This window comes from Boleophthalmus pectinirostris, unplaced genomic scaffold, assembly GCF_026225935.1.
Source record: "Boleophthalmus pectinirostris isolate CB_2022bp ecotype Guang Dong unplaced genomic scaffold, ASM2622593v1 HiC_scaffold_13, whole genome shotgun sequence".
NCBI lineage: Eukaryota > Metazoa > Chordata > Actinopteri > Gobiiformes > Gobiidae > Boleophthalmus > Boleophthalmus pectinirostris.
The window spans coordinates 12862829-12879637 of NW_026571036.1; the positions used below are offsets into that span (position 1 = coordinate 12862829).

General features: G+C 34.2%; 2 protein-coding genes across 4 annotated transcripts in view; one reads left to right on the forward strand and one right to left on the reverse strand.

Moving 5' to 3' along the window:
• Positions 1 to 14796, forward strand: part of LOC110156717 (adhesion G-protein coupled receptor G2-like) — a 30156-nt gene extending 15360 nt beyond the window's left edge. For both annotated transcript variants that reach the window (XM_055149260.1, XM_055149261.1), the window contains 5 exons: positions 4684 to 4805; positions 7455 to 7723; positions 8792 to 8885; positions 10482 to 10768; positions 11820 to 14796. In XM_055149260.1, the coding sequence (XP_055005235.1) occupies positions 4684 to 4805; positions 7455 to 7723; positions 8792 to 8885; positions 10482 to 10768; positions 11820 to 11977 (930 nt within the window). In that variant the 3' untranslated portion in view covers positions 11978 to 14796. The remainder of the gene's footprint in view (positions 1 to 4683; positions 4806 to 7454; positions 7724 to 8791; positions 8886 to 10481; positions 10769 to 11819) is intronic.
• knstrn (kinetochore localized astrin (SPAG5) binding protein) lies at positions 12763 to 16666 on the reverse strand. 2 transcript variants are annotated; one of them, XM_055149263.1, is made up of 9 exons: positions 16561 to 16666; positions 16289 to 16341; positions 15441 to 15507; positions 15333 to 15362; positions 15149 to 15248; positions 14948 to 15062; positions 14792 to 14853; positions 13038 to 13112; positions 12763 to 12958 (listed from the first exon to the last, which is right to left on the reverse strand). In XM_055149263.1, exons 2-9 carry the CDS (start codon positions 16305 to 16307, stop codon positions 12830 to 12832), a joined length of 597 nt encoding a protein of 198 aa, XP_055005238.1. In that variant the 5' UTR covers positions 16308 to 16341; positions 16561 to 16666; the 3' UTR covers positions 12763 to 12829. The 2 variants fall into 2 exon arrangements, with proteins under 2 accessions (XP_055005238.1, XP_055005237.1); XM_055149262.1 differs by having other exon boundaries at positions 15333 to 15365; positions 16561 to 16665.
• Positions 16667 to 16809: the final 143 nt, after the last annotated feature.

A 16809-nucleotide genomic window follows, 5' to 3' on the forward strand; every position in this document is an offset into this window, starting at 1 on the left:
GCCAGAGAGTAAAAGTGGGTCTCAAGACAAGACTTAAACCCCTCCACTGTGGGGGCTGTTCAAACATGGAGGGGCAGAGCTTTCCAGAGTTGAGGACCAACCACAACTGGTACTTCATATATATTTTTTTTTTTTCATATATATTTTATTTAATTTTTGATTTTTTTTTTAATATTGTGGTCTTACGGCCACACAAAAATGCCACAAAATATACAAGTGTACAAATGCCACATTTAAACCCCCTCCTCCCCATTCCCAAACCCCAATTCAACCTCCCCACACCCACCCCCACCCTTAACAGACGCTGAAAAGAAAAAGGAAAAAAAAAAATAATAAATAAATAATAATAATAATAATGATAATAATATTGACCAGAAAATAATAATAACAATTAAATAACATAATTACATGAATATATACAAATGACATACATTTACATACATACACATAAACGCACACAGTCAAACACTCACCCATAACAAATACATTAAAAAATATATAAATAAATTAAGAAAAAAAAATAAAAAAATAATAATAATAATAAATGTATAAATTACATATTTAAATATATGTGTACAGGTGTCCATATTTTCCAGAACATATCTTGTTTGCCATTTCGTTCATAAGTCAATTTTTCCAAGGGAATGGTTGATGATAACTGAGTTAACCATAAGTCCAGTGTAGGTAAATGCGGGGTTGCCCACTTCAAAAGAACACATTTTCTTGCCAATGACATCATAATCATTAACATAGACTGAGTAACATTATCAAAAAGTTTGTCAGGACAAAGATTTAACAAATACAATGATGGTGACATAACAAAAGTTTTTCCCGTAATCTGTTGGGTAACAGCATGGACATCTCTCCAAAATTGTTGAATATATTCACATTCCCAGAATAAATGTACTAGAGTGCCTTTATATTTTTGACATTTATAACAAAGATCAGAGCTGTCAGGGAACATTTTCTGAAGACGCACTGGGGTATAATAAAATCTATGAAATAATTTATCATTTTGTTCATGTATTGATATAGGTATACATTTAGGAAATATTTTTTTGCAAATTTCAGACCATTCTTCTTCATTATAGGTTATACGCAGATCATATTCCCACAACGGCTTCAGAAAGTCATATGCACTGGTGTTATGGTTTGAAAGAATTGTATAGTACTCTGAGATTTTTCCTTTTAGTGAGACAGCTGAGATCATTGTGCATTCCAACTTGGACAGACTGAGTCTAAATTTATTTTCTTTTAACAATGTACAAGTAAAATTTCGAATTTGAAGGTATTTGTAAAAATCCTTAACAGGAATATTAAATTCATCTCTGATTTGTTCAAAAAGATTTTATAGTGTTTAATGACCACAAGTCTGAAAAGTTGGTAATGCCAGCAGAAACCCAATTTGAAAAGCCAATACCCTTAATTTGTTCAGGAATATCAGGATTTAAAATTAAAGGAGATCGAATGGATAAAACTGATGGTATATTCAAATATTTTTTAATATCTTTCCACACCAACCATGTATTATATAGAATATAATTTTTACTCAACCTGTCTATATTTAATGCATTATTAACAAATAAAAAATCCTCCAGTCTGATAGGTCTGCATGTAAAGGATTCCAATTCAACCCAATTTGATTCTTCTCTTTTTAAAAACCAACTGGTCATCATTCTAAGTTGAGCCGACCAATAATATAGTCGGAAATTGGGAAGTGATACACCTCCCAAATGTTTTGGTTTGGTAAGAGTATCATATTTAATTCTCTGATGTTGCTTCTTCCAAATGTAATATGAGATAATAGTATTTATTTTTTTAAAGAAATTAATTGACAAGTAGCAAGGTAGATTCTGAAACAAATAATTTAATCTAGGAAGAACATGCATCCTAATAACATTAACTCTACCAAAAAAAGATGTTGGTAATGATGACCATTTGGCTAAATCTTCTTTTATTTTATCAATTACCGGTATATAATTACAATCAAATAGATTATTTGAGTCAGCCGTTAAATAAATTCCTAAATATTTAAGAGCCCTTTTTGTAACTTGAAATGGAAGCTTTGACAATTCTGCAGAGGGGATGTTAAAAGGTAAAACAACAGATTTACTGAGGTTAATTTTGTATCCTGATAATACACTGAACTCATTAATAGATTTTAAGACTGACTGAATGGATTTACTTGGATTTGACAGATACAAAAGAATGTCATCGGCAAACAAGGAAATGGTATGAGATTTTCCACCTATTGAAATTCCATTTATTTCAGTGTTGGACCTAATTTTTTGGGCTAGGGGCTCAATAAACAATAAAAATAATAAAGGCGAAAGGGGACATCCCTGTCTACATCCTCGTTGGACTGGAAATCTATTAGAAAGCAATCCATTAGTATTAACTTGAGCATAGGGCTGTGCATATAAGGTCTTAACTGCATTAACAAAATTTGATCCCAAACAAAATTTCTCCAACACAGAAAAAAGAAAAGGCCACTCTACACGATCGAATGCTTTATCTGCATCAAGCGACAAAATCAAGGCTGGTTCTTTGCTATTGTTTAATTGATGAATAATATTAAGGGCACACCTCACATTGTCAGAACCATATCGTGCCTTCACAAATCCTGCTTGGTCTTGGTGTATAAGTTTAGGAAGAATCTTCTCCAATCTATGTGCAAATGCTTTCGCTACAATTTTATAGTCTACATTAAGCAGACTTATAGGTCTATAGGAGGCACATTCTAGGGGATCTTTCCCTTTCTTCCTTAATAGAGAAATAGATGCACAATTCCAGGATTGTGGAATTGAACCAGTCCATATGTTGTTAACTGCTCCCATTAATATTGGTTTGATTTCAGACCAAAATTTCTTATAAAATTCGATGGAAAATCCATCCAGGCCAGGACTTTTTCCATTTGGTAATGCCTTAATAGCAGCCCAGACTTCTTCTGGAGTAAATTCTGAGTTAAGTGTTGATACATCCTCTTCTATAGCTTCAGGAAGAGTAAGATTTCTTAAGTAACTATTAATATCAGGATTTGTAATTTCTGAAGAATAGAGTGAACTATAAAACCTCTGAAATGTGTTATTTATTACTTCAAAATCATAAGAAATATTTGAATCATTTGTCTTAATCATATTAATAGATCGATCATTGATTTGATTTTTAAGTTGGTGGGAAAGAAGATAACCTGATTTATTGCCATATTCATAGTATTCCTGCTTTGTTAAAAGTAATTGTTTTTTAACTTCTCTGGTTTGATCAAGACTTAACAAGGATTTTGCTGCTAATAAGGGTTTTAGATTTGAAAGAGTAGGAGAAAGTTTATGTATTTGTTCCAAGTTACGGACATCTTTTTCAAGACCCTCCCTATATGACTGTAACATTCTTTTCTGATATGAAGAATATGAAATGATATATCCACGTATAGTGGCCTTGGCAGCATCCCAAACCACAGAGGGAGAAATAGAACTGTTTTTATTGTTATCCCAAAACTCTAAAATTTTTCCCTGCAAAAAAGAGTTAAATTCATCACTTTGCAGTAGTGAAGTATTAAATCTCCATATCGATGTCTTCGGAATATTTAGGTGCAAATTAATCTTTAAATCCACTATAGCATGGTCAGATAAAACAATTGGTTGAATATGACATGCCTGAACAGCATGAAATGATGTTTTTGGAATAAAAAAATAATCCAGTCTTGAATATGAACAATGTGGGTGAGAGTAAAATGTATAATCCTTTGTGGTTGGGTTAACATGCCGCCAGACATCGAACAACCCCGATTCTTTGGTCAAGTTATACAAAATTTTTGATGCACAAGGATTAGATATAGACGCAACGGACGATTTATCCATAGTAGCATCCATTATACAATTAAAGTCCCCAGCCAAAAAGCCGAAATCTTTACAATGCTGATTAAACAGTAATATTATATGAGATATAAATGAAGGAGTATCTATATTAGGAGCATAAACATTAAGGAAAGTTACATGTTTTTTTTAAAATGTGACCTGTAATTAAGATAAATCGTCCTTCGGGATCCTTTTCCTCATATTCTAAAATAAAAGGAATATTTTTATTAATTAAGATAGCAGTACCTCTTTTTTTTGCTTGACAATATGATGAAAAGAAAACATTGCTCACCCACTCCGTTTTTAATTTTTTGTGTTCTATGTCTGATAGTTTAGTCTCTTGAAGAAAGGCCACATCACACTTTTGTTTTTTTAACTGAGTCAAAATCTTTTTACGCTTTATTACATTACCAATTCCCTGAACATTCCATGTTGCTAATTTAAGAGACCTTATCATGTTTTATATATAGTGAAGAATAAAGAATAAAAAATAAAAAATAAAAACTACTTCATATTTTAAAGACTTGAAATAACTTGGACTTGACTTGGACTTATGGGCCCGTGACTCGAGACTCGGACTTGAGGTCGAAGATTTGAGTCTTACTTGAGACTTGCAAAACAACGACTTGGTCCCACCTCTGGTTTTTACTACTTTAAATTATATCTATATCTGCGCTTCCTTGTGCTCTGTCTCCACTTCTCAGCTGCCAGACCTACTGACCTTCCTTCTCTCACCACTATGTTACACACCTGTGCTTCTATTTCTTTTTTAACTCTTTTATCACCGGACATTTCCTCTAGCTTTGTAACATAAAGTTTTTGTTTTCAGACGCCCCTCAATGAAACCCTCAGCAGCTTCGACCTGAACACCCTGACCACCATCACTCGGGTCGGCTGCGGCGTCTCCATGTTCTTTCTGGGCATCATTCTCTTCATGCACTTTATCATGAGGTCAGTGCACAAATATGTTCACAAGTGGTTCTCTAGTAACAGTATGGTCACTTTAAAGCCACAGTACGTAACTTCTGGGCTAAAAATTGACTAAAATGAAAGCATGTTTAGTCCATTTTGGTTGTTTCTTGCACTGAAAACCTGAAAAAAACAAAAAATAAACCTGACTCTTATTTAACCTAAAGAGCTTCACCTGCTTGTTCTTCCAAAATGTTACATACTGTACCTTTTTAGTGTATTATAATTTCACAACTGCATGTTAAAGAAGACTAATTATGTTGTGATTTGGTGTTACAAAAAACACTCATGTCACTTTTTAATTGCAAGTTTGAATTAAAATCATGCATCTTTTGAATGCATTATGAAAGACTACAATAAACAAAAGAATGCAATAATTAAATAATTTCTTTATAGGCTATATAATATTTTCTTTGACATGTTAATGCACAAAAAGTGTACCATTTGTTTATTTGGTTTTCAAAATAAAACCAAAAATAAGAAAATTAAAAAACAACTATTTTCTTGATTGTTTGTCTCCAAAACTAAAATAGAAAAGTAGATAACGATTTGTTTTTTCAGTTTTCGATTTTGTGTTTAAATGAATAATGGAAAAAACAGATAACTTTTGCACCGCGTATGGACTGAACTAGGACTAAAACAGAACTAATCCAGGACTGAGTGTCGGGACAGCCTGGAGGTGTGTCCGCCTAGACTGTCAGTTGATCAGGACTGAGACCAGGACCAGACCGAGCCTGAACCAGGACTGATCCCAGGACTTAAACAGGACTAAACCAGGATTAAACCAGGTCTAAACCAGAAATGAATCAGGACTAATCCAGGACTAAACCAAAACTGAACCATGATTAAACCAGGAGTAAACCAGTCAGTCTTGGTCCCAGTTCCAGTTTCAGTCCTGGTCTGGTCCTGACACTCAGTCCTGTTTTAGCCTTGGTGTAGTCCTGGTTCAGGCCCGGTCTGGTCCTGGTCTCAGTCCTGATCAACTGACAGTCTAAGCGGACACACCTCCGGGCTGTCCTGACACTCAGTCCTGGATTAGTCCTGTTTTAGTCCTGTTTTAGTTAGTAGTTTAGTTTAGTCCTGATTTAGTCCTGATTTAGTCCTGGTTCAGTCCGACATCGCAGTTTAAGTCACAGAAATGAGAAACGGCCATTATCCATTTTTCCATTTTGGTTTTGTAGACAAATAATGAAGAAAAGTGTTTTTTGTTTTGTTTTGTTTTATTATTTTTTTACTTTATTTTGAAAAACGAATGAACGAATGATACACGGATTCCTAAGTATATTTGCCAGCAATCTGAATGAGAATATTGTTACTTTAAATTAATTTACAACTTCCTGTTACATGAAGCAGAGGTAAAACACGATTTTAAGTACAGAGTCACCAATATAGTGACGCTTATACAGTTTATATATTTACCTCTCAACTTGACTAGGATAAATATTTATCTTATCTATATTCTAGTCAGGCCACTGTAGGATAAGGACTTAAGACTAATTGAGCTCATTGATGAAAAAGCAGAACCTGTGCTTGTCAATGTAAATATGAACTCAAAAACAAACTGCTGGTTATAGCTTTCGGAAAATGAGAGATTTGAATAAAAGGTTTACTCTACCCTATGAGCAACGCACGGAACGTTTTTGTGGCCAATAAAATGTCAATGCAAATGTGCTCCAGCCAGCTTCCTCTTTTTGTACAACACGAGCCTATTCTGTGGTGTTCTGTTTTGCATTGTGGACTTTCATAACGTTACTGATCTTTGAACTCAAACTCCTGTTCATTAAATACTATGTTTTTCAGGTTTTACTTTTCAGCATTTGCTATTACTAGTGTTGAATAGTTAAAGTTCAAATGATATTATATTCTTTAAAGGTTTTATATTACGTAAAATGTATTCCTCTGAGCTTTAAGTCATGTTATAATGGTTTTACCTCCTCAAAAACAAACCTGAAGTTGTGTTTTGTTTCATTCACACATGTTTGCGTAATCCTTTCATCATTTCATCTTAAATATCCAGGGTTTGTGTTTTTAATATGTGTGAATGAAACCAAACACAACTCCATGTAAGGCTGTGCAATTAATTGAATTTTGATAGTGATTTTGATTTGTGTGTCAAACGATCTCCAAACTCATATAATCGAGCTGAAATGAAAGCTTAACATTGTTTATTTTGGGATTTTTTATATAGAGAGATTGTAGAACAGCTGGATATATAGTCTATTTTGGATACATTTATGTTTTTCAAAATATATTTTATTCATTTTATGTTTTATACATCGCAAAATTGCTCTAAGGTTCACATTTATAGCCTATATTTATTTTTAGTTTGAAAGTTTTGCATAAGTTATCAATAACAAAGTGATTTTTTTGAGAGAGAAATGCCAATTAAATGCATCGTGTAACTAAAAAAAAATAATCATGTTTTCAATATTGACCAAAATAATTGTGATAATGATTTTTTTTTTTCATAATCGAGCAGCCCTAACTCCAGGTATGTTTTTAATGAGGAAACATTGATCAGAAAATGGCATACTTATTGTGATGTGTGAGCTACTGTGTCCAAATAATTTCTCTTGTGGATCAGTAAAGATTTTCTAAGTCTAAGTCTATGTTTTGTTTTGTTTTTCACAGGAGGGGCAATTCTAGCAACTCCACCATTATCCTCATCCACCTGGTGATTGCCATGTTCCTGCTCGTCTTCTCTTTCCTCGTGAATGACTTTGTGGCAAAAACCAAAAATTCTGTTGGTTGTACGATTATGGCCGCTTCCATGCATTATTTCATGCTGACCACTTTTACCTGGTTCGCGGCACATGCCTTCCACCTCTGTCTGCAGCTCTACTCCGGCGGGAAAGTACAGATCCAACGCTACGTACTTAAAGTCGCCGTTTTCAGCTGGGGTGAGTTCAAATATAGATCAGTATGGAATCTGTGTGTTTATGATTCAAGTACGTTTTGGCCTCATAGTTGTAATGATTTCAGTTTGTTTGACAAGAGACAAAATTGAATTATATGCATCAATATTACATACATTTTGTTGCATTTCAAGAAACATATTACCTAGATCAGGGGTGTCAAATTCAAATTCAGAGAGGGACAAAATTTAAAACTTGGATTAAGTCGTGGGCCAAACTAAATATTTATTGAAAAATTTCAACAACATCTGCATGTTTTCTCTTCTTTCGAGATATGTAATGTTAAAAGTTTTCCTATTAAAATAAATGTTTCATAATAGTTTTGCTTAAACATTGACTCCAGAACAAGCATAGTATAAAATAATAACTAAATTTTAAATAAATATTGTCTGTATAGTCTATCTGTAGCCGGCGGGCAGCTCTAATACACATTTATATGATCCTGCGGGCCAAATTCGGACCCCGGGCCTGAGTTAGACATGTCTGACCTAGGTCATTATTACAGGTCAAGAACAAGATACAGGACCTTTATTACACAAAACTGACTCTTGTGAGCTTTAAGCCATGTTATAATGCTGTTACCTCCTCAAAAAACATACCTAGAGTTGTGTTTTGTTTCATTCATTTATTCATTGTTACATCTCCAAAGCTCAAAATGCTCTGTTCCACCTTGTGATGTCATGTAGTGGTAGTTTTCAAGTTAGCAGCTGCCTTTTATCTCTTTTATCTTTTATTCAGTAGAGATTGGCACTTCCAGGGCTAAAATCATCCAAATGATTCTAGTGAAGGAGTATCAAAAACATTTAAAAACACAGTGGCACACTTCCTGTATTACCACATGACATCACAAGGTGGAACAGAGTGTTGTCCGTTGGAGAGAAGAACTCTAAATATGCAGGGTTTACGTGTTAAACATGTTTGAATTAAACAAAACACAACTCCAGGTCTGTTTGTGATGAGGAAACAACATTATACCAGATTAGAAAACAGCCCTTTATTCATACATATAATATTAGAGAAGTAATCATGATTTTTGTCTTTTTTTCTTTTCAGTGATGCCCAGTATAATCATAATCACCCTGCTGGGTCTTGGAAAATACGGAGAAATGACAATCAGAACTGAAAATACTGCAACAAGTGCGTCCATGTAAGTCACTTTTCTGCATATCCTTATGTTATTAATTTTCCATGGGTCCACCGCAAGGATAAAGTAACTTGTTTTTACTTAACCCTTCAGTGCAAAATGAGTACTGCACAAAACTACTCTCTTAAAGGTGCACTGTGTAACTTTTCAGGTTGGAGATGCTATTACTTTGCCTGTAATGTTCCACAAAATGGTATTAAACTTATATAAGATGCATTTATTCAGTTATGGGTGTTTTTCTTGCTCAAAAATGCCACTAAAAACATGCATTCCTACTGTGAGTGGTTTCACCGCTTCACAGATCTCACCTGTAAATTGGCTTGGTGGCTTGTCTCTATGGAGATTGATGAGTTTAATGCCATACTTTGGAACACTGCAGGCAAAGAAATAACCTCTCCGTGGGCACAAGCAGGTACACAATGGTTTGTAGAGAAATAGGGCTGTTGATGTCTAGATTTAATTATTATCAAAAATATTACAAGTAAATCGGACATCAGATGCTTTTCTATTCAACTTTGATTTCATTTTTAAAGCATTAACAAGTAATAAGACTGCCATTTCATTCACATGTTTAACAAAAACAGAAAACTTTCTCTTCTACCTTAATCACTTTAGTCCCAAGATCTAGAATGAATCGTTTTGAAAGGAGCTTCGTTCCAGCTGCTATCGTACTTATCAATAAATTGTAATCTATTTATCTGTCAATTTTAGTACATTTATCTTGGAAAAATTAATATTGTGGTTTTAGCCAAGCGTAATGGATGAATTTAACTAATTGTTTATTGAACAAAACCATTCTGCACTGGTGCTCTGTAACACTTTATTTGTAATTGTGCTTTAATGCATGTTTGTTGCACATAATATGGATGAATGAAATGTGAAATATCATGGGACCTGCCTCTCAAAATCTGCAAAACAAATTTACCTACAGGTACAAATAAAGCAACCTAACCTAACCTAACCTAACCTTGGGATGTCATGTGATAATACCGGAAGCGCCCCACTATGTTTTTAAACTCCATACACCTTCATTAGAATATTTTGGATAATTTGAGCCCTGTAATTGCCAATCTCTACTGAACTAAAAGGTAAAAGGCAGCTGTTAACTTAAAAAAAAAAAAAAAAAAGACTACCGCTACATGACATCAACAGTGTAATATGGCTAAAGGCTCAGAAGAATACATTTTGTGTAATCTTAACGGAAAATTGCCCTTATTGAAAAATGTAAAAGTGGGCAAGGTACAAACCCCGAGACACTGAATATATTAAAAGTCCTTTATTACATGAAGAGATGCCAATGCGTTTTGACCCGTAAGACGGTCTTTGTCAGGGCATAATCACGAAGACTATCTAGAGTGTCTCGGGTTGGTACCTTGCCCACTTTTACATTTTTCAATAAGGGTAACTTTCTGTTCAGAAGTTTAACCCTTGTAGAGCACCTGTACTGCTATTTTTTAACTTTTTTTATGACCCAGTGATGAGCTCTACCTCTTTTCCTCATCTGATACATTTTGTGTAATACAAGACCTTTATACCGTGGACCAACTGCTGTATTTTAAATGTATTTTGTAAACTATTTCACTTCCTCCTTCCCTGTAGGTGTTGGATCCTTGACAATGACGTCCACTACATTGTCAACATCGGCTACTATGCTCTGGTGTTCCTCTTCACCTTCTCTACTTTGATCCTCATGCTGACCTGGCTGTATTGTATGAGGCAGACCCAGAAAGCTGCCCAGGTGAAGAGCGGCTCCACTTGCCAGAAGATCACCATCATCATGGGCCTGTGCTGTATTCTGGGCGTGACTTGGAGCTGTGCCTTCTTTGCCTATGGAGTCTTCCGTGTTCCTGCTTACTACTGTTTCTCAATCTTCAATTCATTCCAAGGTATTTGCATTCAAGCTGGGTCATTATTTTTTCCTAGTAATGCACAATCATAATTTAGTTTTTTGTCATTTTTTTACACTTTTAATTATGACCATTTCTGCTCCAAAAGTACACATGCTTTTACTGACAGAGGATGGACTATGGAGTAAGAAAGCTTTCAGAAAGATTCGTGAGCACAGGATAGAAATCTGTGCATATTTGTCTGTAGTTGAGCATAAAGTAAATATTCATAAACTCTTGAATGAGGCCATAAAATGTATATAAAATGTACTGTGTATATTTTATCCATCAGAATACAAATTGAAAAATTACGACATCAAGAATTACAACCACGAAATGAAAATTTACGATTTCACTTTCTTCAGTACAAATATGAATTCACAGACATGACTTTACTCTCAAAAAAATGTCATTACTTCACAGGCAGAGCAGAAAAAACATCGATCGAGATGCCGGACTTTTACACCACACACAGATTAAACCAGGACTGAACCAGGACTAAAACTGGACTAAACCAGAACTGAATCAGTTCATATGCGCCGCAAAAGTCTGGCATCTCAGTCTCATGTTTCTTCTGCTCAATAAATAATTCCTGTGAAGTGATGATATATTTTTGACAGTAAAGTCGCATCTGTGGTTTCATGTTTGTAGTGAAGCAAGGGTAATTGTATATTTTCATTTTGTGATAATTCTTGATGTTGTAACTTTTCAATTTATATTCTGATGGATAAAACACACACAACTCATTTTATGTACGACTGGAATCAGTCAAGAGTTACGAATCTTTATTTTATGCTCAATTGGACCAACGGAACCAGCTATTGTTTGTTTTTTATAAACAAATGCTTAACTCACTACCGAACAGCTGCCCCTGAAGATTCAAATAAGAAAATCATATTTAAAAACACATCACCATAAGGTTAAATCAGAGTTACAATATAAATGGTTTATAATATGACATAGCATTTAAGAATTTTACATTTAAAGGGCCCATATTACACTACTTTCTAACATTTGCAGACATGATTTAGTATAAATGTCTTTCTTGCAGGTTTTTGTCTGTTCATCTACTACTACAAGATGAGCCGCATTGTGGAGAGTAATGACCCCAGCAGCGCCAGCACCAACAGCAGCAGCACTCTCAAGACAAACCTGGATGAAATCTTCAACCCTTACGACAACTACGGCACTAAACCCAAGCCAGAGTGACCTTAGTGACCTACAATCACAAATTATTTTAGTAAACTTATAAACCTGCTTTTTTTTTTTCTTTCTGGCAAACAATTATTTCTATTATGCATTTTCTTTAATCTAATACACACTGAAATATGGTGACTGAAGGCTAGTTAAAGAATATTTGCAGATAAATATTTTTGGATATGATTTACAAATAGTTCATTTCATTTTTATTTAATAATTAGGGATGCCCCGATAAGATCTGGTACCAGAGATCCCTGCCAACATTGAAAATTTGCATACTGGTGTAATAAGACAATTTACTGGCCCAAAACACCTTGTATTATTGAACTTGGGTTTTTTCCAAAGCTGTTCTGTGGTTACTATAAAAGTTTCATAACACATTTAGGTAATAGTTAACCATGCACCATTTGTGCTCAAAGAAAATAAACAATATTTTTAGTCTTTGCCCTAGGATAGGTTGATATCGAGTATCAGAACAGAAAAAAACTAGATCAGTGCATCCATTTAAGTAATGCCACAGTCTTTGTTATGAAAGGTATGTGTTTTGGAGTCTATATAGTCCAGATAACGATAATCAAAATATTATTCATTATTAATACATATTATTAATTGCTGTATATGTACTATTTAGTGTGTGTATGCAACTTGTACTATATTATATGAGGGTTTATTATTATTTTTAAATCCAAGTTAAGCTTACACCCTTAAATTCACCATCCCTTCCTTTACAAATTCTGGCATCAAACATAAACAGTCTACTCCTTCATAATTATATTAATTTCAAGTTCTCAATAGAAGGTGTACAAAATGTTTATTACAATAATTTTAAAAACATACACAAGTGACATTTTTTTTTTTTCTCTACAAAAGGAGTGCCTCTGCCTCATTAAGAGCCTTTTCCAGATCAGCAGCCTCCACAGCAAAGCTCTCCCTCTCCTGCCTCATCTGCTCTTGTGCTTTTGTCAGCTCACACAATGTTGACTGAATTTCCTAAAGAACAACAGACACACATATATTTAATTATATAATGCTGATGAGGGGTAAATTTTTGTTGTAATTTGAATTTTACCTGTAATCTGCTACATTGCTCTGTCGCAATATCAGCAAACGTCTTCAGTTCGTTAAGGAGTTCTGTTGAGACGGTCTAAATTAACAGAGAAATGTGGTCAAAAATATACTTCAGTTTTTAGCATAGACTGTAGGTTTATAGATTATATTGTAGATGTGTTTATGAGTAATCTGTTATTATCAGTTCAATGCTAATTCCATTCTCTAATATATAAATGTTAATACTTTTGATTTGGTTCATGATTGATGTTAATAATGATTTAATGTTAATATATTGTTATATATATGTAAGACTTTAGGCACTGTGCAAACTGAGTGAAGTGCTCTTTTAAAGGTTTGTAATGAAACATGGCAGTGGATGTTTAAAAATCATTTCTATTTATTTTTTAAACTTTTATTATACTATTTTTTTTGTTAGAGCTGTGCAGTGTGTAGTAGACTGTAAATGTGTTAAAATTATAATTTTATATAAAAAAAATAGAGCTTATCAGCCATCGACTGCTAACATATGTTACAGTGGGAAATCAGGCATTCTGCAGAATCTCTACCAAAGTTAACTGTCTACAAACATACAAAATTGTGCACACTTAATTGGACTGGACACAAAAGGGGTTAAGGCTACGTTTATACGATGACGGTCTGAACAGAAGACGCAAAAGTGGTGCAGCGTTCTCATTTTTTTTTTTTTCACATTTAGATGAGTGTTTTGGGGAGGAAATCTGCATGCATACGGTGACGCAAAAGTGTGTGGAATTCGAATGGACATGCATGCCATTCGACATGTTCATTTCTGTGTACTGTATGTATGTGACGTAAACGCGCACGCGACCTGAGCAGATCTGACCAGAGTTTTGCGTCTTGGGCAGTGTAGACAGAAATGCTATGGCGGAGCGTATTCAACTTTTCCACTCTGGAGGGTGGTTTTAGATTTTTGCATTTTTAAGCCCCAAAATCACCATCACCATCTAAACAAAAGGCTCTTCCGATAAAATATTTTGTTGTTTTTACTGGTAAGCTTTCCCATGTAAACAGGCCCTAAGTAGTGTTACGTTTCTTGGGAAGCTTTAGATCCTAAAAGCAGTGCTACCATGACAGAAAAATACTAAAGTAAATCAAAATTGGTGAAGTCAAAATTTAACTGTATAATTTATGTACTCTAAATGTCAAAAAAATTTCTTCTTGTAATCGCAATGTCATGTCTTGTCTCATTTTGTGGAAATTATCTCTCATCCCATCCCTGTAGTACAGGTTAAATTTAGTCTTGGTCAGAGGTTCTTGCCATTAGGAGTATGTTAACAAATATGAATATGTTGATGTTCCAATCTAACAAAAATCTTGCCTTTTATGAAATAAACAGTCAAACTGAACTTTACCTAGAGGACAATTGGCATCCCATACAATGCCTAGGCAAAGTAGATAAAACATCTATTTCCTATTTTGCCGAAAAACATTCTAAAAATGCCTGGATTATCAACTTTGTCAGTAACATATGAATATCGGTATTTGCAATGAAAAAACCTGTATCAGTCGATCTCTAATTAAAAAAAAGACATTGTGGGTGAAAACTGAAAATTACTTGCAGAATCTACAAATTAACTGATTAAATTAACAGGACGTGCTATATTAATGTAGACAGAATGAACTGAATGAAAAGGTTTGTTTTGATTTTCAAGTACACAGTTTGATATTTAGTAGTATTTATAGATATTACCAGAAGATTTTATGTATACAACTTAAATAAAAATAAATATGTACCATTACTTCCTTTCTTTGCTCTTCATTTTCTTGTGCGGCTTCTCCAACTCTTTCTCCCAACACTAGACACAAAACAGAAATTTGGTCAACAAAGAAATCCATAGAAAGGGAAAATAAAAACATTATATTATTTGATATAACATTAAATATTATTACCTGGATCAATTTTCGCTGAAACTAAAAGTGCATGACAGTCCTTCAGATGTTTCTCAGTCTCCAGTTTTTCCTTTTCAAGATCGCTGTATTGCTGCTGTAGTTCTGTGACTTTTTGCTGCAAGAATAATACATATATTGGTCAATTTCAAACATTAGTCATATAATACTAATAGATTAACGCATGCAGTAGAGATTTTGTACTTGTGTCTGAGTTAGGTTTTTCTGCAGATCATCATTTGCAACACGTAGATTCTGGTTCTGTTCCCTCAGCTCAGCTTCCTGTCCATACCTTGTGGATACGCTACAAGTGACAAGACAAAAATTTTATTATTGATGTGAACTTTTTACTGTGAAACTGATAATATTATATACAATTGCGGCTTACCCTTTAACCGTTTTAGAGACACCATTCTTTCTGCTAGGTAGATTGGCAAAACAGTGAAATAAATTGTCACTATGTTGTCAAAAATACATGTACATTTTATTTTCCTACCTTGGTATGTTTTCCTTGTGGTGTTCATCATCTGGTTTATGTCCAGTTTTCTTCTCAGGAGGGAAACCTACAGAAAATACCGATTTCTCATTTCATAACATTCTGTATTACTACTAACCCAGGGTAACCAGACGTCCCCATTTCCCCGGGACAGTCCCAGTTTTGAGCCCTGTGTTCCCTGTCCCAGCAGATTTATCCGAAACCACTGATTTGTCCCAGTTTTATACAAGAAATGTTCCGGGTGTCCCTATTTTGGACCAATTTGATCCCTGCCAACAGTAAACAGAGGCACATATTGTGGTTTGTTTAACTAAAATACCGAAAACAGCTTGAAAATGACCATAAGGCAGAAAAATGCACCAACAGAAGTCCCTCAGATTATGACTGACACACAAGTAGGCCTGTAACGATAACAGATTTTGCTGGTCGATTAATTGACCAAGAAATTATTGCAATACGATAATAATGACAATTTGAGACCATTTTCAACTAATCTAATGACAATGGAATAAAAAAATGCAAACACGCCCTTTTGAAGATAAATAAACATAACTTTATAAAGAACATTTAACACAGGAACAGAAACTGCAAGACAACCAAAAACAAAGAAAAAGACGTGAAAAGTTATCAAGCTTGTTAAAAGTTATCATGCAATTAATTGATTTATCGGTTATCGATACAGGCCTACCCACAAGTGAGTCGAGAAAGGACAATGTAACGCACTCTTTTCACAGTTTTATTTATCCAAAACCATCCCAACCCGGGTGTGTCCCAGTTTTGAAATGGGAAACTCTGGTCACCCTATACTAACCTTGTAAAATGTTCAAATTATTATAGGAATTGATTACCTCTTGGAATTTTTGACATCTTTGACAGCACGCAGCACGATCTCTATGGGCTTCTGTAAATAAATGTAACTTTTAAAACGGATAATGAAGTGGGTTTATTTGGCAAGAGGTAAGGTCAATAATTTATGAATTGACACACTAGGTCTACTTCTTAAGGCTAGCACAAAAACTAGCAGAGATCAAATCGAAAAAGCTTTGTAACTTTTTCCTAATTAAAAATGGCTTCTGAATACATTGCAAAACACATATAGTTATATGTTGTAAAATCTTACCTTGATGAAATAATTTTGAGTTTGAGATGTTTGTTCAAAACCGAAAAGGGCCACACCGATTTTGAAACTACCCGCCCTCCCTGACGTCACTTCCGCGTTGACGTTAACTACTTCCGCTGTAAACAAATCCTTCTAAATGCTTTTAAACGCTGTTGCTGCAGATATATGTTATAATATTGTAATAAATCAAGCGTTTATATATATTTGTATTTGGCTTTGCTCTACCATATGCTCAACAGTGACTATTTA